This window comes from Sorex fumeus, unplaced genomic scaffold (genome assembly GCF_029834395.1).
Source record: "Sorex fumeus unplaced genomic scaffold, SorFum_2.1 ptg000021l, whole genome shotgun sequence".
In the NCBI taxonomy this organism is placed as follows: Eukaryota; Metazoa; Chordata; class Mammalia; order Eulipotyphla; family Soricidae; genus Sorex; species Sorex fumeus.
Window position 1 is genome coordinate 6,952,558 of NW_026606078.1, and position 19,093 is coordinate 6,971,650.

The 19,093-nt window shown below is 44.4% G+C and overlaps 1 protein-coding gene across 3 annotated transcripts in view; it reads left to right on the forward strand.

Moving 5' to 3' along the window:
- Positions 1–330: 330 nt before the first annotated feature.
- ACTN2 (actinin alpha 2) overlaps positions 331–19,093 on the forward strand; it is a 93,645-nt gene continuing 74,882 nt past the window's right edge. For 2 of the 3 annotated variants that reach the window (XM_056113608.1, XM_056113609.1), the window contains exon 1: positions 350–524. In XM_056113608.1, the coding sequence (XP_055969583.1) occupies positions 399–524 (126 nt within the window). In that variant the 5' untranslated portion in view covers positions 350–398. Of the gene's footprint in view, positions 525–19,093 lie in introns of all 3 variants that reach the window. The other variant, XM_056113610.1, reaches the window with a different exon arrangement.

Genomic DNA, 19,093 nt, shown 5'->3' on the forward strand with positions numbered 1-19,093 from the left:
CCCGGGGAAGTGGCTGCCGTCCAGCCACGCCGCGAATCAGCAGGACCCGAAGGCTGGGCGGCCGACGTGGGCCGGCGCCCGCGGCACACCCCGCGGCGGCGCCCCGGGCCGGCACGTGCAGGGAGCGGCGCGCGCGGGCGGAGCGGCGGGGCGGGGGCGCGGCCCGGCCGCCACGTGACGCGCGCGCGGGTATTAAGCGGCGCGGCTGCCGCTCCCCGCCGAGCTGCCGCTTCGCCCGCGACTCCGCAGCGCCTGGGCTTCGCCGCCCCGACCGACCGAGAGGAGCCCGCGCGGGTCAGCCCGAGCCCCGTCCGCAGCCACCGCCGCCGCCGCCGCGTCCCCGCCCGCCCGTCCGAGCCCTGAGCGCCCCCCGCCGCATCCCACCCACCCCGAGCACCATGAATCAGATCGAGCCCGGCGTGCAGTACAACTACGTGTACGACGATGACGAGTACATGATCCAGGAGGAGGAATGGGACCGCGACCTGCTCCTCGACCCCGCCTGGGAGAAGCAGCAGAGGAAGGTCAGCAGGGGCCGCCGCGCCCGCCTGTCTGTGTGTCGCACCCACCCACCCACCTCCCTCGGGGGGCATCGCCCACCCCGCGCTCTACAGATGCTCGGGGCCGGGCACCCGAGGAAGGTGTTCTCCCAGCCCCGGGGAGGCAGGAGAGCACGTCCAGGGCCAGACTCCACTCCGATGTGTGTGTGTGTGTGTGTGTGTGTGTGTGTGTGTGTGTGTAGGGCCAGACTCCACTCCGATGTGTGTGTGTGTGTGTGTGTGTGTGTGTGTGTGTGCGCGCGCGTGCGTTTGCAAGCGCGCAAATAATTCAAATAACCAAATGTTCATGGGTAGCAGCAGTGCCGTGGACGCGTGTTTCCGTATCACCTGCACTGGTCCAGAAACTAAAAGAGCCTCGGGGCAGTGCCTCCCCTCTGGAGTCTGTGACCTTGCCCCCCCACCCAAAGTTCGACTCTCGGTGGGCCCCAAATCCATAATTGTGTCTTCTGCCTGAGCCCACTTCTAACATCCGATGAAATGGAGATCGAATGCATTCCGAGTTTTCCGAGGGTTTCTCCCAAAGAATAACTGAAAATCGTGTGTTCCAGGCGTTGGACTCTTACTTAGAGAGGGAGGCTGGGTGAACACTAGACATTCACTGATAAAGTAATCATTATTTCACACTCTATTTATAGTTCACTGAGGTAAGCACCCAGGAGCAAGGGAGTCAACCGTCCCCAAAGCTTCCCCACCCGCTTTGCTTGTTGCTCTCTGGGGGCCCATTGGACTGTCCCACATTTTCAATTTTTTTTTCTTCTTGATCTTCTTGGCCAGAGTCAGTGAGGAGTGCTCACCCACAGGCTAAATCTTGCCTCTTGTTGGATTGTGCACGTACTATGAGCAGTCTGGCACACCAGCCCAGACCTGCTAACCCAACCTAATGATAGGGTCATGGCAAAAGCCAAGTGGCCTGTGATTCCCCCGCCACCCGCCCTTTCCATTTTTCAGGGGGTGGAGCAAAGTGGATTTCCCTTCTAAGGGCTTGCTTTAAGTGGATAATCTCTGTTGACCATATGTGTGCATAGGGCACATATGTGCTCCTTAGCACTTGGTGAATAAGCATATAAAAAAAAGCATATAAGCACTTGGTGATAAACATATAAAATATGTTTATCTCACATTTTCAACAGTCTTTGCTGGAAGGAGAGAGGTCCCATCTTTGGATCAGTATCAGATAGCAAGGCACTCATTGTATTATGATTTCTCTTGGTCTCTCTATCCTTTTTTTTTTTTTTTTAAAAAAAACCACTTAACTGTAATTATTTCAAGACTCTCAGTTATCTGTTTCATTCTCTGCCTTCATTTCCTAAGACCTTTACTCATCCATACTGCCCTGAAGAGTGTTAGAAGTTGAATGTAAAGGAAAACAGAATTTTGAGAACTACAGGGTTTATTTTTTTTTCATGCTGTGAGGGAAACATGGAGCTTGGTGATTATTAATGTTGTGTCTAGACTAGAACTATCATCAGTGAGCAAGAAGTCGAATCTTTTTTTGTCAGTGAGCATTTTTTTCTCTATTTTCCCCACAATTTTAAGGATTAAAAATGAAACAAAAAGTCCTAAGCCTTTAAAGTTTACTTTTTTTTTCTTGATGAGGATTATTAGAAACTTCTTTTTCCTTCTTTTTTTTGTACAACCAGTGTAATACATGTAGTCTATCACGAGTCACAGTCTCTAACATGCCCCCATTTTTGGGGGTGGCACTCTCCCAGACCCTTATCAGTAGGCATGGGCTTAGGGGTGTGGGGTTGTACCAGCAGTGGTCTGAGGACAAAATTCGAATCTGGGTCTGCTACTTGGTAGACATCCGAACTACTGCACTATCTCCTTGCCCCCACCATTATTTAAAAAGTGAGAATCTAGGGGCCAGAGAGATAGTATAGCATATAAAGCACTTATGTGACTGACCCAGATTCGATTCCTGGCATCCAATATGGTTCCACGTGCACCACCAGGATTGGTTCCCTAGTCTGGAGCCAGCATTAACCAATGAGCATTGCCAGGTGTTGCCCCAAAACCAAAATAAATAAATAAATTTTAAAGTCTTTTCAGTGGTTTCTGTTGTTTTTAAACGAACAGGCTAGATCTAATGTCAGTATGTCAAGGACACTTTGACATCTTTTTCATATTTAGTTTTTTTTTATATGTTCACAAATTTAAAAAAAAATAATTAGACTGGAGTGATAGTACAGTGGGGTTTTCCCAATTTCACTGCCCGACATCTCATCAGGAGTGATCTCTGAGTGCAGAGCCAGGAATAAGACCTGAGAACTGCTAGGTGTGGGCCTTCAGAATAAATTGTATTTTTTTTTAAGGTTTGGAATTCCTGTGTAAATATATCGTTGTAACTGTGTGACGTATGTAGATATTTTGTAAAGCCTGTGTAACACTTTAAGTGCATTATTGAAATACAAGATATATTTTCTGACTCTAGTCTGGAACTGTGCCAAAAGTTTAAAGTGAATATTCACTTTTTGTCTTAAGATAGGTTGGGTATCATCTGCACTGTGGGAAAGAAGGAAACAAAGTACTCCATGAGAGTATAGACCAGGAGAAACGCTATTTCTACTTTGGGTATAGAACCTACTCAGATCAGTAAGAAGTACTGAACTGTGTACTCCATGTCGCCAGAGCCGAGGCCTCTATTTATGTCCGATGAGACAAACTGCTGGAACAGGCTAAGGGTAAAATGCCATTGTTTCTATTGTGGGCTACCTTCTCCACACTTGCCATTTTGGTGATATGCTGGGTATGAGATCTGTCAACAGATGCCAGTCACCCATGATGACGTCTGTAGCGTTATAATGAATGTAGTGCCTAATATATCCTTGGTGCAGAGAGCGTTCTGAGAGTGTCAGGGCCTGTGGTAATCCCTGCACTGTTGCGTAGAATTCCTTTCTACAGAAGGACTTAGTAAAAGTCTAATGTTATTTCTTTTTCCTTTTTGGTGGGAGGTTGGTTTGTTGTGAAGAGACACATTGTGGTAGAAGGTATATAACATAACATGGGCCATATTCGTCATCTTGAAGTGTGCAGTTTAGTGGTGGTAAATGCAGTCATTGTTGAGCAGTTAATCTCCACAACTCTTCAGCTTTCAAACTTCAACTCTATGTGCTCATTGGACAATAACTTCCCATTTCCCCTACCCCCGCCTCTGGCAGCCACTCTGTGTATCGATGAATTTGACTTCTCTGAGTGCATAAGTGACATCTTGCAGTGTTTATCCTTTTGTGAGTAGTTTATTTCAGGTTTTATTTATTATTTTAGATTTATCCGTGTTATAGCATGTACTAGAAATCCTTTTTTAAAAAAAAAAATTTGAACCATATCTGGCAGTTCTCAGAGGCTGCTCCCAGCTCTATAGTTGGGGCTGCTCCTGACGGTGCTTGGGAGACCAAAATTTCCGTCCTTTTACAGGGTAAATAATATTCCAGTTGAGTGTACATGCCACATTTTGTTTATCCACTCATTGGAAGATGGACGCTAAGTTGCTTCTGGCTTTTCACTGTGTGAATAATGAGGAGGAAAAGAGTCCCCTGCCCACATTTCAAATAGGCTCACTTCAAGCAGGCTAACACCAGAGACTGCAGGACCTGCCAAAGGGCAGCCGAGTGACCTGATATAACCAAGCAGTTCATTTAGGATGGCCTTGAGATGGTCAGAGTCTCACTTTGTAACTTTGGTAACCTGGAAACATAGGCCAAATGAGCTTATGTCCTTGAGGTATTCCAAATCCTGCTTTGCAAAATAACCTGCTTTGGAACTTCTGCTTCTTTTCTCTCCTGCCAGCTGTCTGCAAATGCCCCAACATCTATCAGATATTCTGTAAAATGGAGCTTTTGCCTCCATGCTGGAACATAAACTCACCTGTTCGCTATCATGATATAACTTTGATTTCCCACTTCTCAAGGCATGCTGCTTGTTTTTTCTCTGACTCTTGGTGGGAATTTCTGCAACAAATCATCTGCTATAAACATGGGTTGATAACATAGGATTATTACACACTAATGCTATATGTATATCCTCAATATCTCTTTGTGACCCTACTTTCCCAGTAATGACTTTTATACCCAGAAGTGAACCTTCTAGATCATGTAGTAAGTAGTTTCCATTTTAAAATAAGTGTAGCATTTTCTCCAGCAGTTGGGGCAATTAAAAAGATGTTGAATTTAGCATGAGCATGTGAGGTGTTTCAGAGTACTCACCTTGGGGGTGGAGGGGGGAGTGGGCTGTGTGAACAGAGATGGGGGTTTTTATATCCCCATAACTTAGGTTTTTTTGAAAGGGTCTGTAGACATTCCTAGAGTGTCTCTGCGTAGAAGAATGAAAGAACACATCCAGCCTTTAATTCAACAGAAGCCTAATCAGAAGGTGACTTGTCAGCCCAGCAATGCGGGCTATGTGCCTGTCCCCATAAGCACGCAGTGCTGTCCTTCACCCTCTGTGGGGCTAGATCAGACCTTTTAAGGAAACAGCAGCGTTTTGCTACTTAAAGAGTCCTTAGGTCACTGATCTGTGGCTGGCTGGCTGATCAAACACTTTTCTATCAGTTGTGGAGATTGTAAAACAGTTCTTCATTTATTCCACATTCAGAGTCCTTAATGATTTTCAGTAGTTCCTAAAGAAATACAAATTCTGGATTTTGATCAGTGTTTCCCAAAGGGGGTGAACCGGTGTCCTGGTGGTTGCTGGAATCATGGGGGTGTGATACTACCCTCAGAGGCAGTTGGTGGAGGGGGAGTGCTTTCCGATTGCTTGCTGAAAGGAGTAGACTTGGGGCAGGAGACATAGTACAACGGATGGATGCTTGCCTTGCAAAATGCTGACTCTTTTTTTTTTCTGCAAAGGGGGTGATGGACCAAATAAATTCGGGAACCTCTGCGTTACATGGGCCATTTTTCCCCCATTCACCTCAAGGTACCTCCTGTTGTTTTTGTCATCCAGGCAAAACTGTTGCCATATCAGGGCAGGCTCAGGGAAGGACACATGTGCCTCCTCTGGGAGCAACTGCCCACAGGGGTCAGATTAAATAGAGCCCGGGGAACCTGAGAATTGCCCCTTTTAGTCTTCGGTGAGCAGCTGCCGAAGAAGGGCGCAAGGTGAAGGCTCTTCTCCCAGCTCTGAGCTGTGCTGTCACAGCAGGTTTGCTCTGGAGAAAAGACACTGATTGTTTCCATTACAGGAAAGCCTGTGAGTAGTTGTTGTTGTTGTTGTTTCAGTTTGGGGCCACACCTTGTGGTGCTAAGGGCTTATTCCTGGTTTGGTTCTCAGGTATCACTCCTGTGGAGCACGGGAGACCATATAGGGTTCCGGAGATTGAACCTGGTTAGCCGTGTGCAAGGCAAATGCCCTAAGCACTGTACCAACACTCCTGCCTCTCTGTGAAGCTTCTTTGAATGCTTGAGACCCAGAGGAAATTTCAGCTCCTCCTGGGACTCTTTGGTTGAAGATAATTAAGTCATTAAATCTTTTCAGCTTCCTTCCTTCCTTCCTTCCTTCCTTCCTTCCTTCCTTCCTTCCTTCCTTCCTTCTTTCCTTCCTTCCTCCCCCTCCCTCCCTCCCCTCCCTCCCTCCCTCCCTCCCTCTCTCCCTCCCTATTTCCCTCCTTTCCTCCTTCCTTCTTTCCTTTTTTCCTCACCTGACTGTATTCAGGGCTTACTCCTGGACATGTGTGTAGGGATCACTTCAGATGGGTCTCAGGGGAACCATATGTGGTGCTGGGGATCCAATCCAGGTCAGTTCGTGAGTAAGACAGGAGCCTTACCCACTTACTTTCTCTCCAGCCCCATTTTCTTCCTCTAAAAAATTAAGATTAGTGTTACTTATTTTGCCTACCTCTCAGGGTTTTGCCATTTCAAATTATTAAGCTAGTTTAGGTTGAAGGAACTTTATAGTTCTGTAAAGTGAAGTATGTATAACACTGCACTTGGATTTGTGAGGCATGAAGAAGCATGAGATTTTTTTCCTCAGTGACTTGAATGTACTTTAGTTTGTTGTGGTAAAATACACAGGACTGAGGCTGGAGCACAGCAGGTAGGGCATTTGCCTTGCATGAAGCCAACCCAGGTTCGATTCCCAGCATCCCATATGGTCCCCCAAACACCGCCTGGAGTAATGCCTGAGTGCAGAGCCAGGAGTAACCCCTGAGCATCGCCAAGTGTTACCCAAAAAACAAAAAAAATACACAGGACGAAATTGTCCATAGGGGCCCCATGGCGAGGCACTATCACTGATGATGGGACAGTCACTGTGGTGCAGCCATTTTTGTTCCATGGCCTTTATGTCTCCTTGAATTGATCTGCACTAGTTAAACAGTAATTTCTTACTTTTACCCACACAGATAATACATTTTTTAAAAATAGTGTCTACACTCAGAGCTGGTGGGTGACCCTGTGAACTGCACCATGCGATGCAGTTCTGGGGATCAGAATCCTGGCTGGGCATGTGCTCTGTGCTTTGAACCACATCCCTGGCCTCTAATTCACTTTTCATTTGGATTAGGCAAACTTGAACTTTCTTAGAAATAAGAAATTATTTGCGTGTCAAGTACTGAATAGAGAACAGTTTTGGGAGCAGAGAGATTGCTTAATAGTCATTGTGTATGCTTTGTATATGTGATACCTGGGTTCAGTCCCTGGCATTAATATTCCCCTGGGCACTGCCAGAAGTGACCCTGAGTGAGCTAAGAGAAACCCCTGGGTATTGCTGTCTGCGACCCCCAAACACAAGTAAAATAAAGTAAAATGAAAAAATTTTGGAGGCCAAAAAAGAAAAAGGGTTGTGATTGAGAATAATTGATGAAGCAGCTTTCTACGGGAGGTGGCCTTGCTATGGGCTTCAATAGGTTTAGGAACTATGAGCTGAGTGGAAGGAGAGATAATCAATATTTCTGGCTAGAGAAATAGAGCTAATAGCCTCTAGTGCCTTTGGGAGGGGAGTGATAAGTGTGATGTCAGAATAATAACAGATGTTTGACTAATACATAAGCATGGTCAAGGCACCCTCGTATCTGTAATTCCTTCTGATCCAACCTCATGTCCATGAAAGAGATGCAGAAACAAAGTCATAAAGGCCAGGGTATAAAAGAAGAAAGTGCCAAGTTGATCCAGATGAAGGTGTAGGTCAGCGCCTGGCCCTGTCTCCTGGGTAAGCATGCTGCTTATGTTCTGTGTTTGAGGTATGGAGGCTTAACTGAAGAGGATGGAGGCTTAACTCAAAATCAACCTGCAGCTTCAGAGTTAGAAAGAAAATCGACCAGGTAAAGCAGAGTCGGTTATAAAGGGGAAAGTTTACACCCCATTCTCCAAGCAGTGAGGGGCTCTGGAGGTTTTTGAGCTAGAAAGAACCATGTTTAATGTTAGAGTATTATTGGCAGAATAAATTGGATTGGGTAAGGTGGTGAGACAGATGAATCCAGGCTAAATAACCAATGAGATGGTTGTACACATCGGTGGGGAGGATTAGAACAAGGGGGCTCACCCAAGCAATGGCAAGGAAGGCATCAATTTGAGAGTGAGCAGGAGGGATTAGAAAAAGGATTAAATAACCTCATGTTGTTCCAAAGCAGGCTGTGATCTAAATCCAATTAAGCAGACATGATCTCGCCAGTAGAGCTGCTGGACTTAAGACTCAGGATAGTGTATTGATAGCGTATTAACAAACAAACTAATGAGAAGTGTGTTTAGCTGCTAGGAGAGTGTGTCTGGACAGAAAGTGAAATAGGTACAGGATGTGTTATTATTCAGGTTGGGGAACAGGGTACCATGCCAAAAAGGCAAGTCTTTGGAGCCATGTGGTCGTGAAGGGAGGTCGTCTTTAGTGTTCCTGGGAGTGCTGAATCTTACGTGTGTAAGGAAAAGCTCTCTCCTGGGGATAGAAAGATAGTGTAGTGGGTAGGGCTCCCTGCTTGAACACAGCCGACCCTGGTTTGATGGTCAACATCCTTTACAGGCCCCCAAAGCACCTCCAGGAGTAATTCCTAAGTGCAGAGCCAGAAGTAATCCCTGAGCATCACTAGTGTGGCACCAGAACCAAAACAAACAAAAAGACCTCTGCAGAGAGAGGGGGGAGGGAGAGAGAGCGGGGGAGGGGAGGGAAGGGAAGGAAAGTTTCTGCCACATAGAGTTAGGCTGGGAGGAGGGAGGGAAACCGGGGACATTGGTGGTGGGAAATGTACACTGGTGGAGGGATGGGTGTTGTAACACTGTATGACTGAAACCCCACCATGATCAGCTTTGTGACTCTATCTCACGGTGACTCAATAAAAAATAATTTTTTTTTTAAAAAAAGAAGCACTTGGTTTTCAAAGAAAATTTCAGTTCTGACTAAGCAGTGAAGGGTAGTGTAAAGCCTGGAGTTACCCTGAGCATAAGGGATGCTTTCATGCGACTTCAACTCTAACTTCTTATGCCTTATTGTCAATTACTCAGTTGTCAATAGATCAAGCAAGGACATCAAAATGAAAATCCTCATTGTTTGTTTGAGGGGTGAAAAAGACCTCGTCCCAACTCAGAGAGACACTGAAATGGCACTGAAGGTGCCAGCATTGTAAGAGGGCAAAAATCACCATCTCTGCCTCCTCCCGTGAGTACTGTGACTCGTCCTGGCATCTATCCTGCCCCTGCAGTCGAATTCACTCAGGGAGAAGCAGGAACCCGAAATAAGATGTTCCGTGCGTGTGGGAGGAGGACTAGAACTCCTCGCTGGGAAACTTAATTAACGCAGCCTCAGAGAACTGTCAGAAGGCGCTGCAGTCAGTCGCCGCAGCTGGGAGACACCTACAGAAAAGGCACAGTTCTGGAGTGGGTGGGGGAGCGACCATGACGAGCAGAGGAGTTGATACGGAATCCGTTGGAGGACAGTCAGAATTGTAGCACGGTTTCCCTGGGAACGGTACTAATTCTTCCAGAAAGAACAGAAAGCAAAGATGAGAGAGGAAAGGCTTGCTCTCTGCTGTGCGAGACGGATCTCAGAGGAGGGCAAGAGCCCGGGCTTCCTGCAGACTTCTGAGGAACTCTTCTTGTACACACTTACTCTGTCTGAGCACCTGCACCCAGCCGACACTCCTCCTCCGGTCCGCAGTTTCCTAGCTCAGATGCCATGATGCTTTGCATCCCCACCCCAGAGCCAAATATACATGAGCTCAAGCAGCACGGTTTCTTCTTCTGTTCATTTGGCAGCATCTGATCACGGCACTCGTCAGGGCCACAATAGAGGATCGAATTGACCCCACCTTAGAGACTCTCACAAGATGGAAGACAGGGATGAGAAGGGCAGAAGTGCGACACCCACATCAACCACACTGTGGAAAGAAAATACACAGTACAGTTGAGCTGTGAGCAATGCACGGGTTAGGTGCCCAGCCTTGTCAGTTGAATTCCGTGTACTGTTAGCTGACAGTCAGTCTAATCTGAGGTTGGTTGAACCCAGGAAGGTAGAACCCATAAAATCCTCATCAGCACTAGGGCGTTTGCCTTGTGTGCCGCTGGCCCGGCCGAGCTGGGTTCGATTCCTCTGCCTCTCTCGGAGAGCCTGGCAAGCTATCAAGAGTATCTTGCCCGCAAGGCAAAGCCTGGCAAACTACCCATGACGTATTCAATATGCCAAACACAGTAACAACAAGTCTCATGATGGAGTTTTGTGTTGGGCCGGCTCAAGCAAATTGATGAACAATGGGAGGACCGTGACTGTGACCTCATCTTGGGGGCTAGAGCGATAGCATAGCGGGTAAGGTGTTTGCCTTGTACACAGCCGACCCAGGTTCGATTCCCAGCATCCCATATGATCCCTTGAGCACTGCCAGGAATAATTCCTGAATGTAGAGCCAGGAGTAACCCCTGTGAAATGCTGGGTGTGACCCCCAAAAAATTAAAAAATAAAATCCTCATCTTGCCTCACACACAACTATCAATAACATTGTAAATTACAGTTCTTTAATAATAATTTTAAAAAATCTTCTAAGTGGAACTGGCTGTTCAGACTGATATAGCACTGTAGTACTGTCCTCCCGTTGTTCATCAGTTTGCTCGAGCAGGTCCATTAATGTCTTCATTGTGAGTCTTGTTGTTACTGTGTTTGGAATATTGAATACATCACGGGTAACTTGCCAGGATTTGCCGTGCGTGCGGGCTAGATACTCTTAGTACCTTGCCAGGCTCTCCGAGAGGGGCAGAGGAATCGAACCCAGGTCAACCGGGTCAGCTGCATGCAAGGCAAACACCCTACCCGCTGTGCTATTGCTCCAGCCCTCAGACTGATGTGGTTCCTGTTATTTCCAAGGCATAGTTCCCTCCTGCATTGGTAGAAGGAAATATCTCTCCTGACTCCAAGATGGGAACCTGGTGAGCCAAGCTCGCTCTTAAGTTCACCTTCTTAAGGCTCCTGGAGCTACCCCTTCCTTCTGTGTTGGGCTCCAGGCCTCTCAGTGTGGGATTGGTGCTATTGACCTGTCACTGCTCCACAGATCGTGCTCATCTGCATGCATTTCTCCTCCTTGCTGTTAGGAGTGATCTTCATGAAACACAAGCCTGCTCATGGTATTGAATTCGCAAAGGCCCTCCCAAGCGTTCAGATTTACTGTGCTCTGGGACGTCAGACCTGAACTGACCTTTGGCTACTGGTCTGTTTTCCCACAGGTTCATAAAGATTCCTGCCTCTCATCTAGTTCCTGTATTCCTCATCTGTGACCCTCACTTTTTTTTTTTTGGTGGGGGAAGGGTAATTAGGTCAAACCTGTGTTCTGGGGTTACTTCTCACTCCTGGCAGTGCTCTGGGGAACCTTATGGGATGTTGAGGATTGAATCTGGGTTGGCCGCCTCTGAGGCAAACTGCTATTCACTCTACTATCTCTCTGACCTGACCTTGTGGGTTTTTTTTTTCTTTCTGGGTCACTCCACTCGGTGCACAGGAGATTACTCCTGGCTCTGTACTCATAAATTACCCCTTATGGTGCTCGGGGGATCATATGGGATGCTGGGGATTGAATCCGGGTCGGCTGCGTGCAAGGCAAACGCCCTACCCGCTGTACTAGAAGCTCCAGCCCCTCTTGTGGTTTTTCTAACTTGCCCTTTTGCTCTGTATCCAGCCCTGATCCCCACTAGCCATCCTGGGACTTTCTCCTCCTTACATATCACCTCTTGTATGTGAAGGAGGATAGGCTTTAGGCTTAGGCCCTGAGTTCTATGCTGCTTTCTGAATCTCCCCTTCCAGGGGGGTGAGTAAGCACTCTTTTAGAGGGGAAAGCCATATCTGGCATTGCTCAGGTACTCTTTCCACCTCTGTGTGGGGAGTTATTCCTGGCAGTGCTAAGTGGTACATGCAGTGCCAGGGATCAGCCCTGGACCTCCAGCATGCAAAGCATATGTCCCAGCTCACTCTCCACCCTCTGTCTGCTCACCACTTGCAGTCTCAGTCATGGAGTGAATGAATTATGAGATATATTTCTAAAAAAATGAGTACAATAAAGATTTTAATTTAATAACTAAAGTATGTTTGCAGTCTTTGAGCAATAAATGTATAAATGTTGACATGTGTTTAATCTTTTTCAATGTTTTCTTTCAACTTAGGGCTTAACTCAAAGATTGGAACATATATGCCTAGCATGTCCTCGGCCCTGAATTTGATTCTTGGCACTAAGTGGCCTGCCAAGCACCAAGTGGCCCCTATTTTAAAAAAGCAATGTTTTGAGCCAGAGAGATGGTATAGCGGGTAGGGTGCTTGCTTTGCTTGCAGCTGACCTGGGTTCAATCCCTGGCATCCCATATGGCCCCCCAAGCACTGCCAGGAGTAATTCTTGAGTGCAGAGCCAGAAGTAACCCCTGAGCATCATCAGGTGTGGCCTCAAGAAACAAACAGGCAAAAATTTTCTTAAAGCATTTTCTCAAATTACTAAAATAATGGAATTCTTTGATTTAATTTCTAATTCTAAGAGTTAACCTTCAAAGACAAGCTGCTAACTAGTTTATTATTTTTGTATATGATATTGGGAATAAAACTCCGGACCTCACACATGCAAAATATATGCTTTACCACTGAACTATAACTGTAATCCTAAACTGCTTAACTTCATCGGGGGTTTCTAAACCCAGCCCGACTTGGGGAAATCTCGCAGTGCCCTTGGTCAGACGTGGGGCTCCCACACACAAAGTACACATTTAGTCCTTTGAGCCATCTCCTCAGTACCCAAGCTGCTTATTTTATAAAATAATTTGGAACTAAGATGTTTGTGGAATTAAAAAGAAACCAGGCTGGGAGGAGCGATAGTACAGCATGTAAGGTGTTTGCCTTGTATGTGGACGACCCGGGTTCGATCCCTGGCATCCCATATGCTCCCCCAAGCACTGCCAGGAGTAACCCCTGAGCCTCACTGAGCATCACCCAAAAAGCAAAAAAAAAAAAAAAAAAAAAGAAAGAAAAAGAAAACAAGGCCGAGGAAATACTTAAAGGGTTTCTGTGCATGTTTTGTGTATGAGAGGTCAAATTCAAGACTAAGCATGACTTTGAGTTGTCTTCTTTGTATGTTTGTTGGTCATCCTTCCCCCAGATTACTAACCATTGAAAAAAGGTCATTAGTATCCATTACATTGTCTGTTTAAAAGAAAAGCTGTCTTGCGGGTAGAGGGGGCTTATTTTTTATATGAGTATATCAGTCAGTGATGTTACTGAATTTTCAGAAACATCACTTCTGTGGAAAAAGCATGCATATATTACATGACACGAAATCACTTGCACTGTTGAGATGCTTTTGGCTTCTTTTTGGAGAAATCTCACTTTGATATTCCATTGGAACTTTGCCAGACAATCTGATTTCGCATTTGAATTGGGTTAGTTGCTGGAACAGAAACCTAGGGATTTGGCTCATAGAATGGGATATCCTTTAGCTCACAAAATACATTATGCTTTAAAAGAAGTGAAAAGTTGTAAGAAAGTATTTCTGGTGGTATGCTAAAGCCTGTGACATAAAATTCTTGTGCAGTTAGGAATGGCGAGTGGTAGGTTTTATTAAAGACTTCATTGAAATTTTGTAATGATTGCTGAAAAAAAATAAGTGTTCCATTTTAATATACTAAATGTAGAATTTAACACCAAAAGTGGTATCCATTTTCTATTTTATCACTCATAAAGCCTAAGGAAGTAAATTCTTATTATCTTTAGGTGGCTGATTTCAAGACTTAAAATATCCACATTTGGGGTGTTGGAGATTATCAGTTATAAAAATGGTAAAACAGAATTGTAATGAATCAGTTTAGAGATTAGCTGTGGAGAGGCCTGAGCGATAGCACAGCAGGGAGGGTATTTCCTTTGCACAGTGCTGACCTGGGTTTGATCCCCGGCATCCCATATGGTCCCCTGAGCACTGCCAGGAGTAACTCCTGAGTGCAGAGCCAGGAGTAATCCCTGAGCATTGCCAGGTATGCCCTAAAAACAAACAAAAAATAGAGATTATCCATGGAAGGTAATATTTTACTATTTTGAAACAAAAACATTTGGAGGTGAAACAAGGGTGAGAGTTGGATATATTAGAGGGTAAAGGGAGATGTGTTATTTGGGAAAATGCAACCCATGTACTTAACATTTTGCACAATGTATAATTAATAATCCATTATTCCAATTTTATGGAAATAAGAGGTGACTGGTCACTGCATGCTTTGACCTCTCATTTTACATTTTGAGACAGAACTATGCTTTATTCTCTTTTAGTATAACATTAAAACAAAAAGAACTACAGTAGAATATTAAAAGTGATATTTTACATGGATTTTTGTTAGATGATTAAAAAAAGGAAGGGAAATTTGTCATTTTGCTCATAGTATCACAAGGTATTTATTATATAAAGCAGAAAGGCAGCTATTCTAAGAATTTCTCAGCACTGTTTTAGCATAGATTTTATTTTATTTGATCTTTGTAACAGTCTTAAGAAATGAGTGTTACTTAGCCTCCAGTTTTTAGCTGGAAAAATTAGGTGACTTGCCCCAGAGGGGTTAAGAGTTAGTAAGTGGTTACTGGAAAATGCCTATGTAATTTTATCTAAATTACAAAAATACAGTTCCGCTTCATAGTTGAAACTTGATAAAATATGGAGATGTTAGATATTTCATTGCGTGTTTTTGTTTTTCAAGACTTTTTACTACTAAACTTTTTCTGGTTTTGTTGTTTTCTGTTCATATTTGTAACTAGCAACAAAGATAATAAATCCGAGGTTCAATATTGTGACTTTTTCTGCTCAGACTTTGTGGAAGGGTATGTGTTTGTAGCTTTTAAATTTCTATGTGGTTGCAACTTGGGGCATCTACTGAGAATGAGAAGGCTAAATTTGGAGACTTGATAAACTTTGTCTTCTCTAAGTTAGGCTCTAGCAGTTGCTTTTATCCAACAGAAATGTCAAAGCAAGAGGAAAGGGACTACAGGAAAAGCCAATTAACCTCTCAAATGGTGGTTTATAGGTCATGCCATTAAGGGACATCTTTGGAATGAACTGCTGGTCTGTCTGACTCAGTGTCCAAAAAAGCCAGACATCAGAATGCCTAAGTATTTGAGTCAGGTCCCTTTCAGAACTAGAACATGAGACTTTCAGAGACAAGAGCATAGATTAATTATCCTCCTACAGACACAATGTCGCAGTTAGTGGACAGGAGTGCTCTCTAAGGTTTAAGCTCCCCAGAGACTTAGCTAAGCATATTTTGAAATGGCAGTCTGAAAGCACTCTCTTAATTTTATATTTCAAGTATTCTCTTTTATTTAACTTTTGTGTATGTTGGGGGACATACTCCTGGCTTTGCACGAAGGAATCACTCCTGGCGGGCTTAGTGACCATTTGAGGTGACTCAAAAGCATGCTCAGCTGCGTGCAAGACAAGCTCCTTACCTGTTGTACTATCGCTTCAACTCAGCTCTTTCATTTACCTTCTTATTATGGATAAGTTTAAACATACACAGAAGCAAAGAGAATTGAATATAGTCAGTGCAATGAACCAAGAAAACCCCAAGTTTCATAAGTAAGGGATGTTCAGTTCAATCCCCCCCCATTGAATGAAATGTAATTGACAGAGTGCATATATTTAAGGTGTGTAACGTATTATGATACATGCCTGCAGTGTGAAGTTATTGCCACGAATGCCCAGTGCTAAAAGGAAAAAATGTTTTGTGTTCAACAAGTGCTTTTTCTCTGAACAAAAGTCAAGATTTGGACAGAGTAGGGTCAGGTGTTCCCTCCTGATTTGGAAGGCCTCCCTAGATAAGATACTGCAGCCCCGGCCTGCCTTCCCAATGCTCCTTAGGTCTCCCTCCTCTACCATCCAGTTCCTTGCTACAACTTCTGCTGCGCTTAACATTTTGATTTAGCATTTTCTTGGTTTTGTTTTTATTTGGGGGCTACACCCAGTATTGCTCAGGGCTTACTTCTGGCTCTGTGATCAGGGATCACTCCTGGATGTGCACAGGGAGCCATGTGGAGCACTGGGGTTTGAATTCCAGTTGGCTGGCCATGTGCATGTACTATCTCTCTAGCCCGCAATTGTGTGTTTCTAAAAGCCAGACTTTCCTAAGAGCCACCTTTCTGGAGATCACCGGTGTTTTAAAGATGACATTTCTAGGGCAATAACCCTATTATTTCTAGGAAAAACCCCCTTGGTGAATTCAGCTTTCACAGAAGAGGAACGAGTTGTACTTAGAACACTTTTAGTGGATCAAAACCCCTTTCAAATCCTTTAAATGGTTCTTTGCATATGTATAAAGTCAGTACTGATTTGATCTATATTAAATTTATTTCTTAGAGAGTATTTCTCTTCTGCTATAAACTTTTCTGATTAGCCCAACCTATAATCTCTTTTCAGGTTTATTGGTCTGGTCTGAAGATTTTCACCACTTGAATGGTGAGCCTGAATTTGAGGCCAGAGATGGGAATAGTTTCTGAGGATGAATTGGAAACTTTTGTATTTATTCCTCAGCAGGTTTACCTCATAGACTAAGGACAGAGGAAGGAGCAAATACAACCTACTAAGGATTCTCGTCAAGGAGTCGGGAGAGAGGTTTAGTGAGGACTAATATGTATGCTTTGCATTTGGGAGACCTGGGTTTGATCCCTAGCACCACGTGGCTTCCTGAGCACTGACCTGGGAGTGACCTGAACACTTCGGGGTATGACCCCAAAACAAACAAACAAAACACACTAAGGATTCTTGGGAAAGGGTATCTTGGTGATGCTCCGGTGTTACTCCTGCCTCTGCACTAAGGAATCACTCCTGGGGGATTCAGGAACCATACGGATGCAGGGGACTGAACCGGTGTCAACCAGTGCAAGGCAAGCCCCTTACCTGCTGCACTATCGCTCCAGCCCAAGGACCAGTTATCTTTAAGGGTGCTCTTGCCAGGACTGCTTCTGGGTTTTTTTTTAGATGTAGATCTGGCCCTCATGTGATTATAGATAAGTGGGGATGCACGCCACCACATTCCTTACAAAGATTTTCTTTCTCCCTGTATTACTGAGATATAATGTAAGGTGTGTGCTGAGTTGGTGGCCTGAGGGAGTATCTAGCCTTAATTGAAGGCAAGTGATGCAGGCTTGAAGACCTCCAGAGTAAGGGCGCCCCTGTCTCCAGGTTTGCCTGGGACTAACCCCCGCTATGGTTACCACTCAAGTAGTTTAAGTTGTCTCATCTCACTTCTGAACTTGGTCCAGTTGGGTCTGCAAATGACCCTCAAACTTTCTGAGGAGCAACCTCAGTAAAGGTTGCAATAATGTTGTAGCCCAAGTAATTTTTATATAGGATAACAAGTCATTCCTCAGAGTATTGACCTATTTCTGAATTGCAAAAGCAAAAATTCAGATATTAATAAAGTGAGATTTCTAAGTCTTTGACCAGTTTACCAGAGACAAGTATAGATATTTACTTCATGTCAGTTTATTTCACAAGAAAATATATTTTAAAAAATTAAAAATTTGTGGCACAAAGATGATGACTTGCTGAATACTCAAATGGTTAGTAAGTTTTAGCAATAAAGGTTTGGGGGTGGGGGGGGGTGGGGAAGGACTCCTAAGTAGTCCTCAGGGGTCCTGGTACCACTCTCTGAAATACTTGGCCAAGTTAGGCGGGAAATAAGCTACTTTTAAGTGGAGGTATATATGGGAGCAGGTTAATTAAAGCTGTTGCACGCTTAACAGACTGCAGTTTAATCATACCGAACTTCTTATGCACTTAGAAAGCAAAATGCATGCCACTCCATTAACTGAACTATTTTCCTTGTTTCAGTGGTTTGGAACCCAGTCTTCATTGTCTCGAAAGTGTGCGTGGGTTCTAATGAAGAATTCTTTTTTTAAAAAAAAAAAATTTCTTTAATGGAATCAACTTGAATTACAAAGTTGCAAAGTTATTCTTGATTTTCAGGCTGCAATGTTCCCGCACCAATTCTGTGAAGCTCCTGGAAGACTGTTCTTGCTATGGGCCGCTTCGCCCCTGCGTGTCCTTGTTATACTTTGCCATAACATTCCCTATTTGTTATTTTATAAGCTATATATTTTGGTTTTATAAATACTACATCTGCTTCTGCTGTAGAGGATTATATTAACATGTGCTAAGCTTTAAGGATGTTTGTTTTGACTATTTGCAACACTAAAATTTAAACATGATTTAAATATCTGTGCCAGTTACTAGCGCTGGATTTTTAGATTTGTTCCTCTGACAGTTTTGATATTTCATTTTTAAAAGGTATAAAATAAGACAGTAATCATGGTGTGAAGTGATGCTAATTCTATTTATTGTATGGTAAAATCATGTTTAATGTAAAAAAAAAATCCTTATATCCGTATGAGACATAGGTGGAGCTATTGCTGTCAGAATGCTTTAAAGGCCTGGAAGAAAAGCAGGAAAAATCCTGTCAGAAATACCTGGGGTGAAAGAGGTCTGGAAGTATCACAGGGCCAGGCGCAGGACGTTGGGCTTACCTGTTGTGTAGAGATGAGAACCTATCTTTATCAAAACCACTGGACCTAACACTGCTGAAAGCTGGGGACCCAAACCTCAATCCTTAAATTTTAAAATGCAGGGGTTGGAGTGTGAGTGCAGCAGGTAGGACATTTGTCTTGCACGCTCCCGGCCTGGGTTTGATCCCCGGCACCCTATGTAGTCCCCCAGCACAACCTGGAGTGATCCCGGAGCACAGAGCCAGGAAAAAACTGAGTGTAGCCCAAAAACCAAAACCGAAACCAAAACCCACCCCCCCCCAAAAAAAACAAAGCAAAAAATTTATATATAATTTACTTTGGGGGGAGGGAGGGAACCTGGGGTCACTAGTGGAGGGATGGGGTCAGATATGGGAATATTGCATACCTGAAACCCTATTTTATTTATTTATTCATTGTTTTGGGGTTTGGGGCTTCACCTGACAATGCTCCTAGATTTGCATTCAGGAATTACTCCTAGCAGTGCTGAAGGATCATATGGGATGCCTGGGATGAAGCTCAGGTCAGTCACATACAAGGCAAGCACCCTACCCACTGTACTATTGCTCCAGCCCTGAAACCCTATTTTAAACAACTTT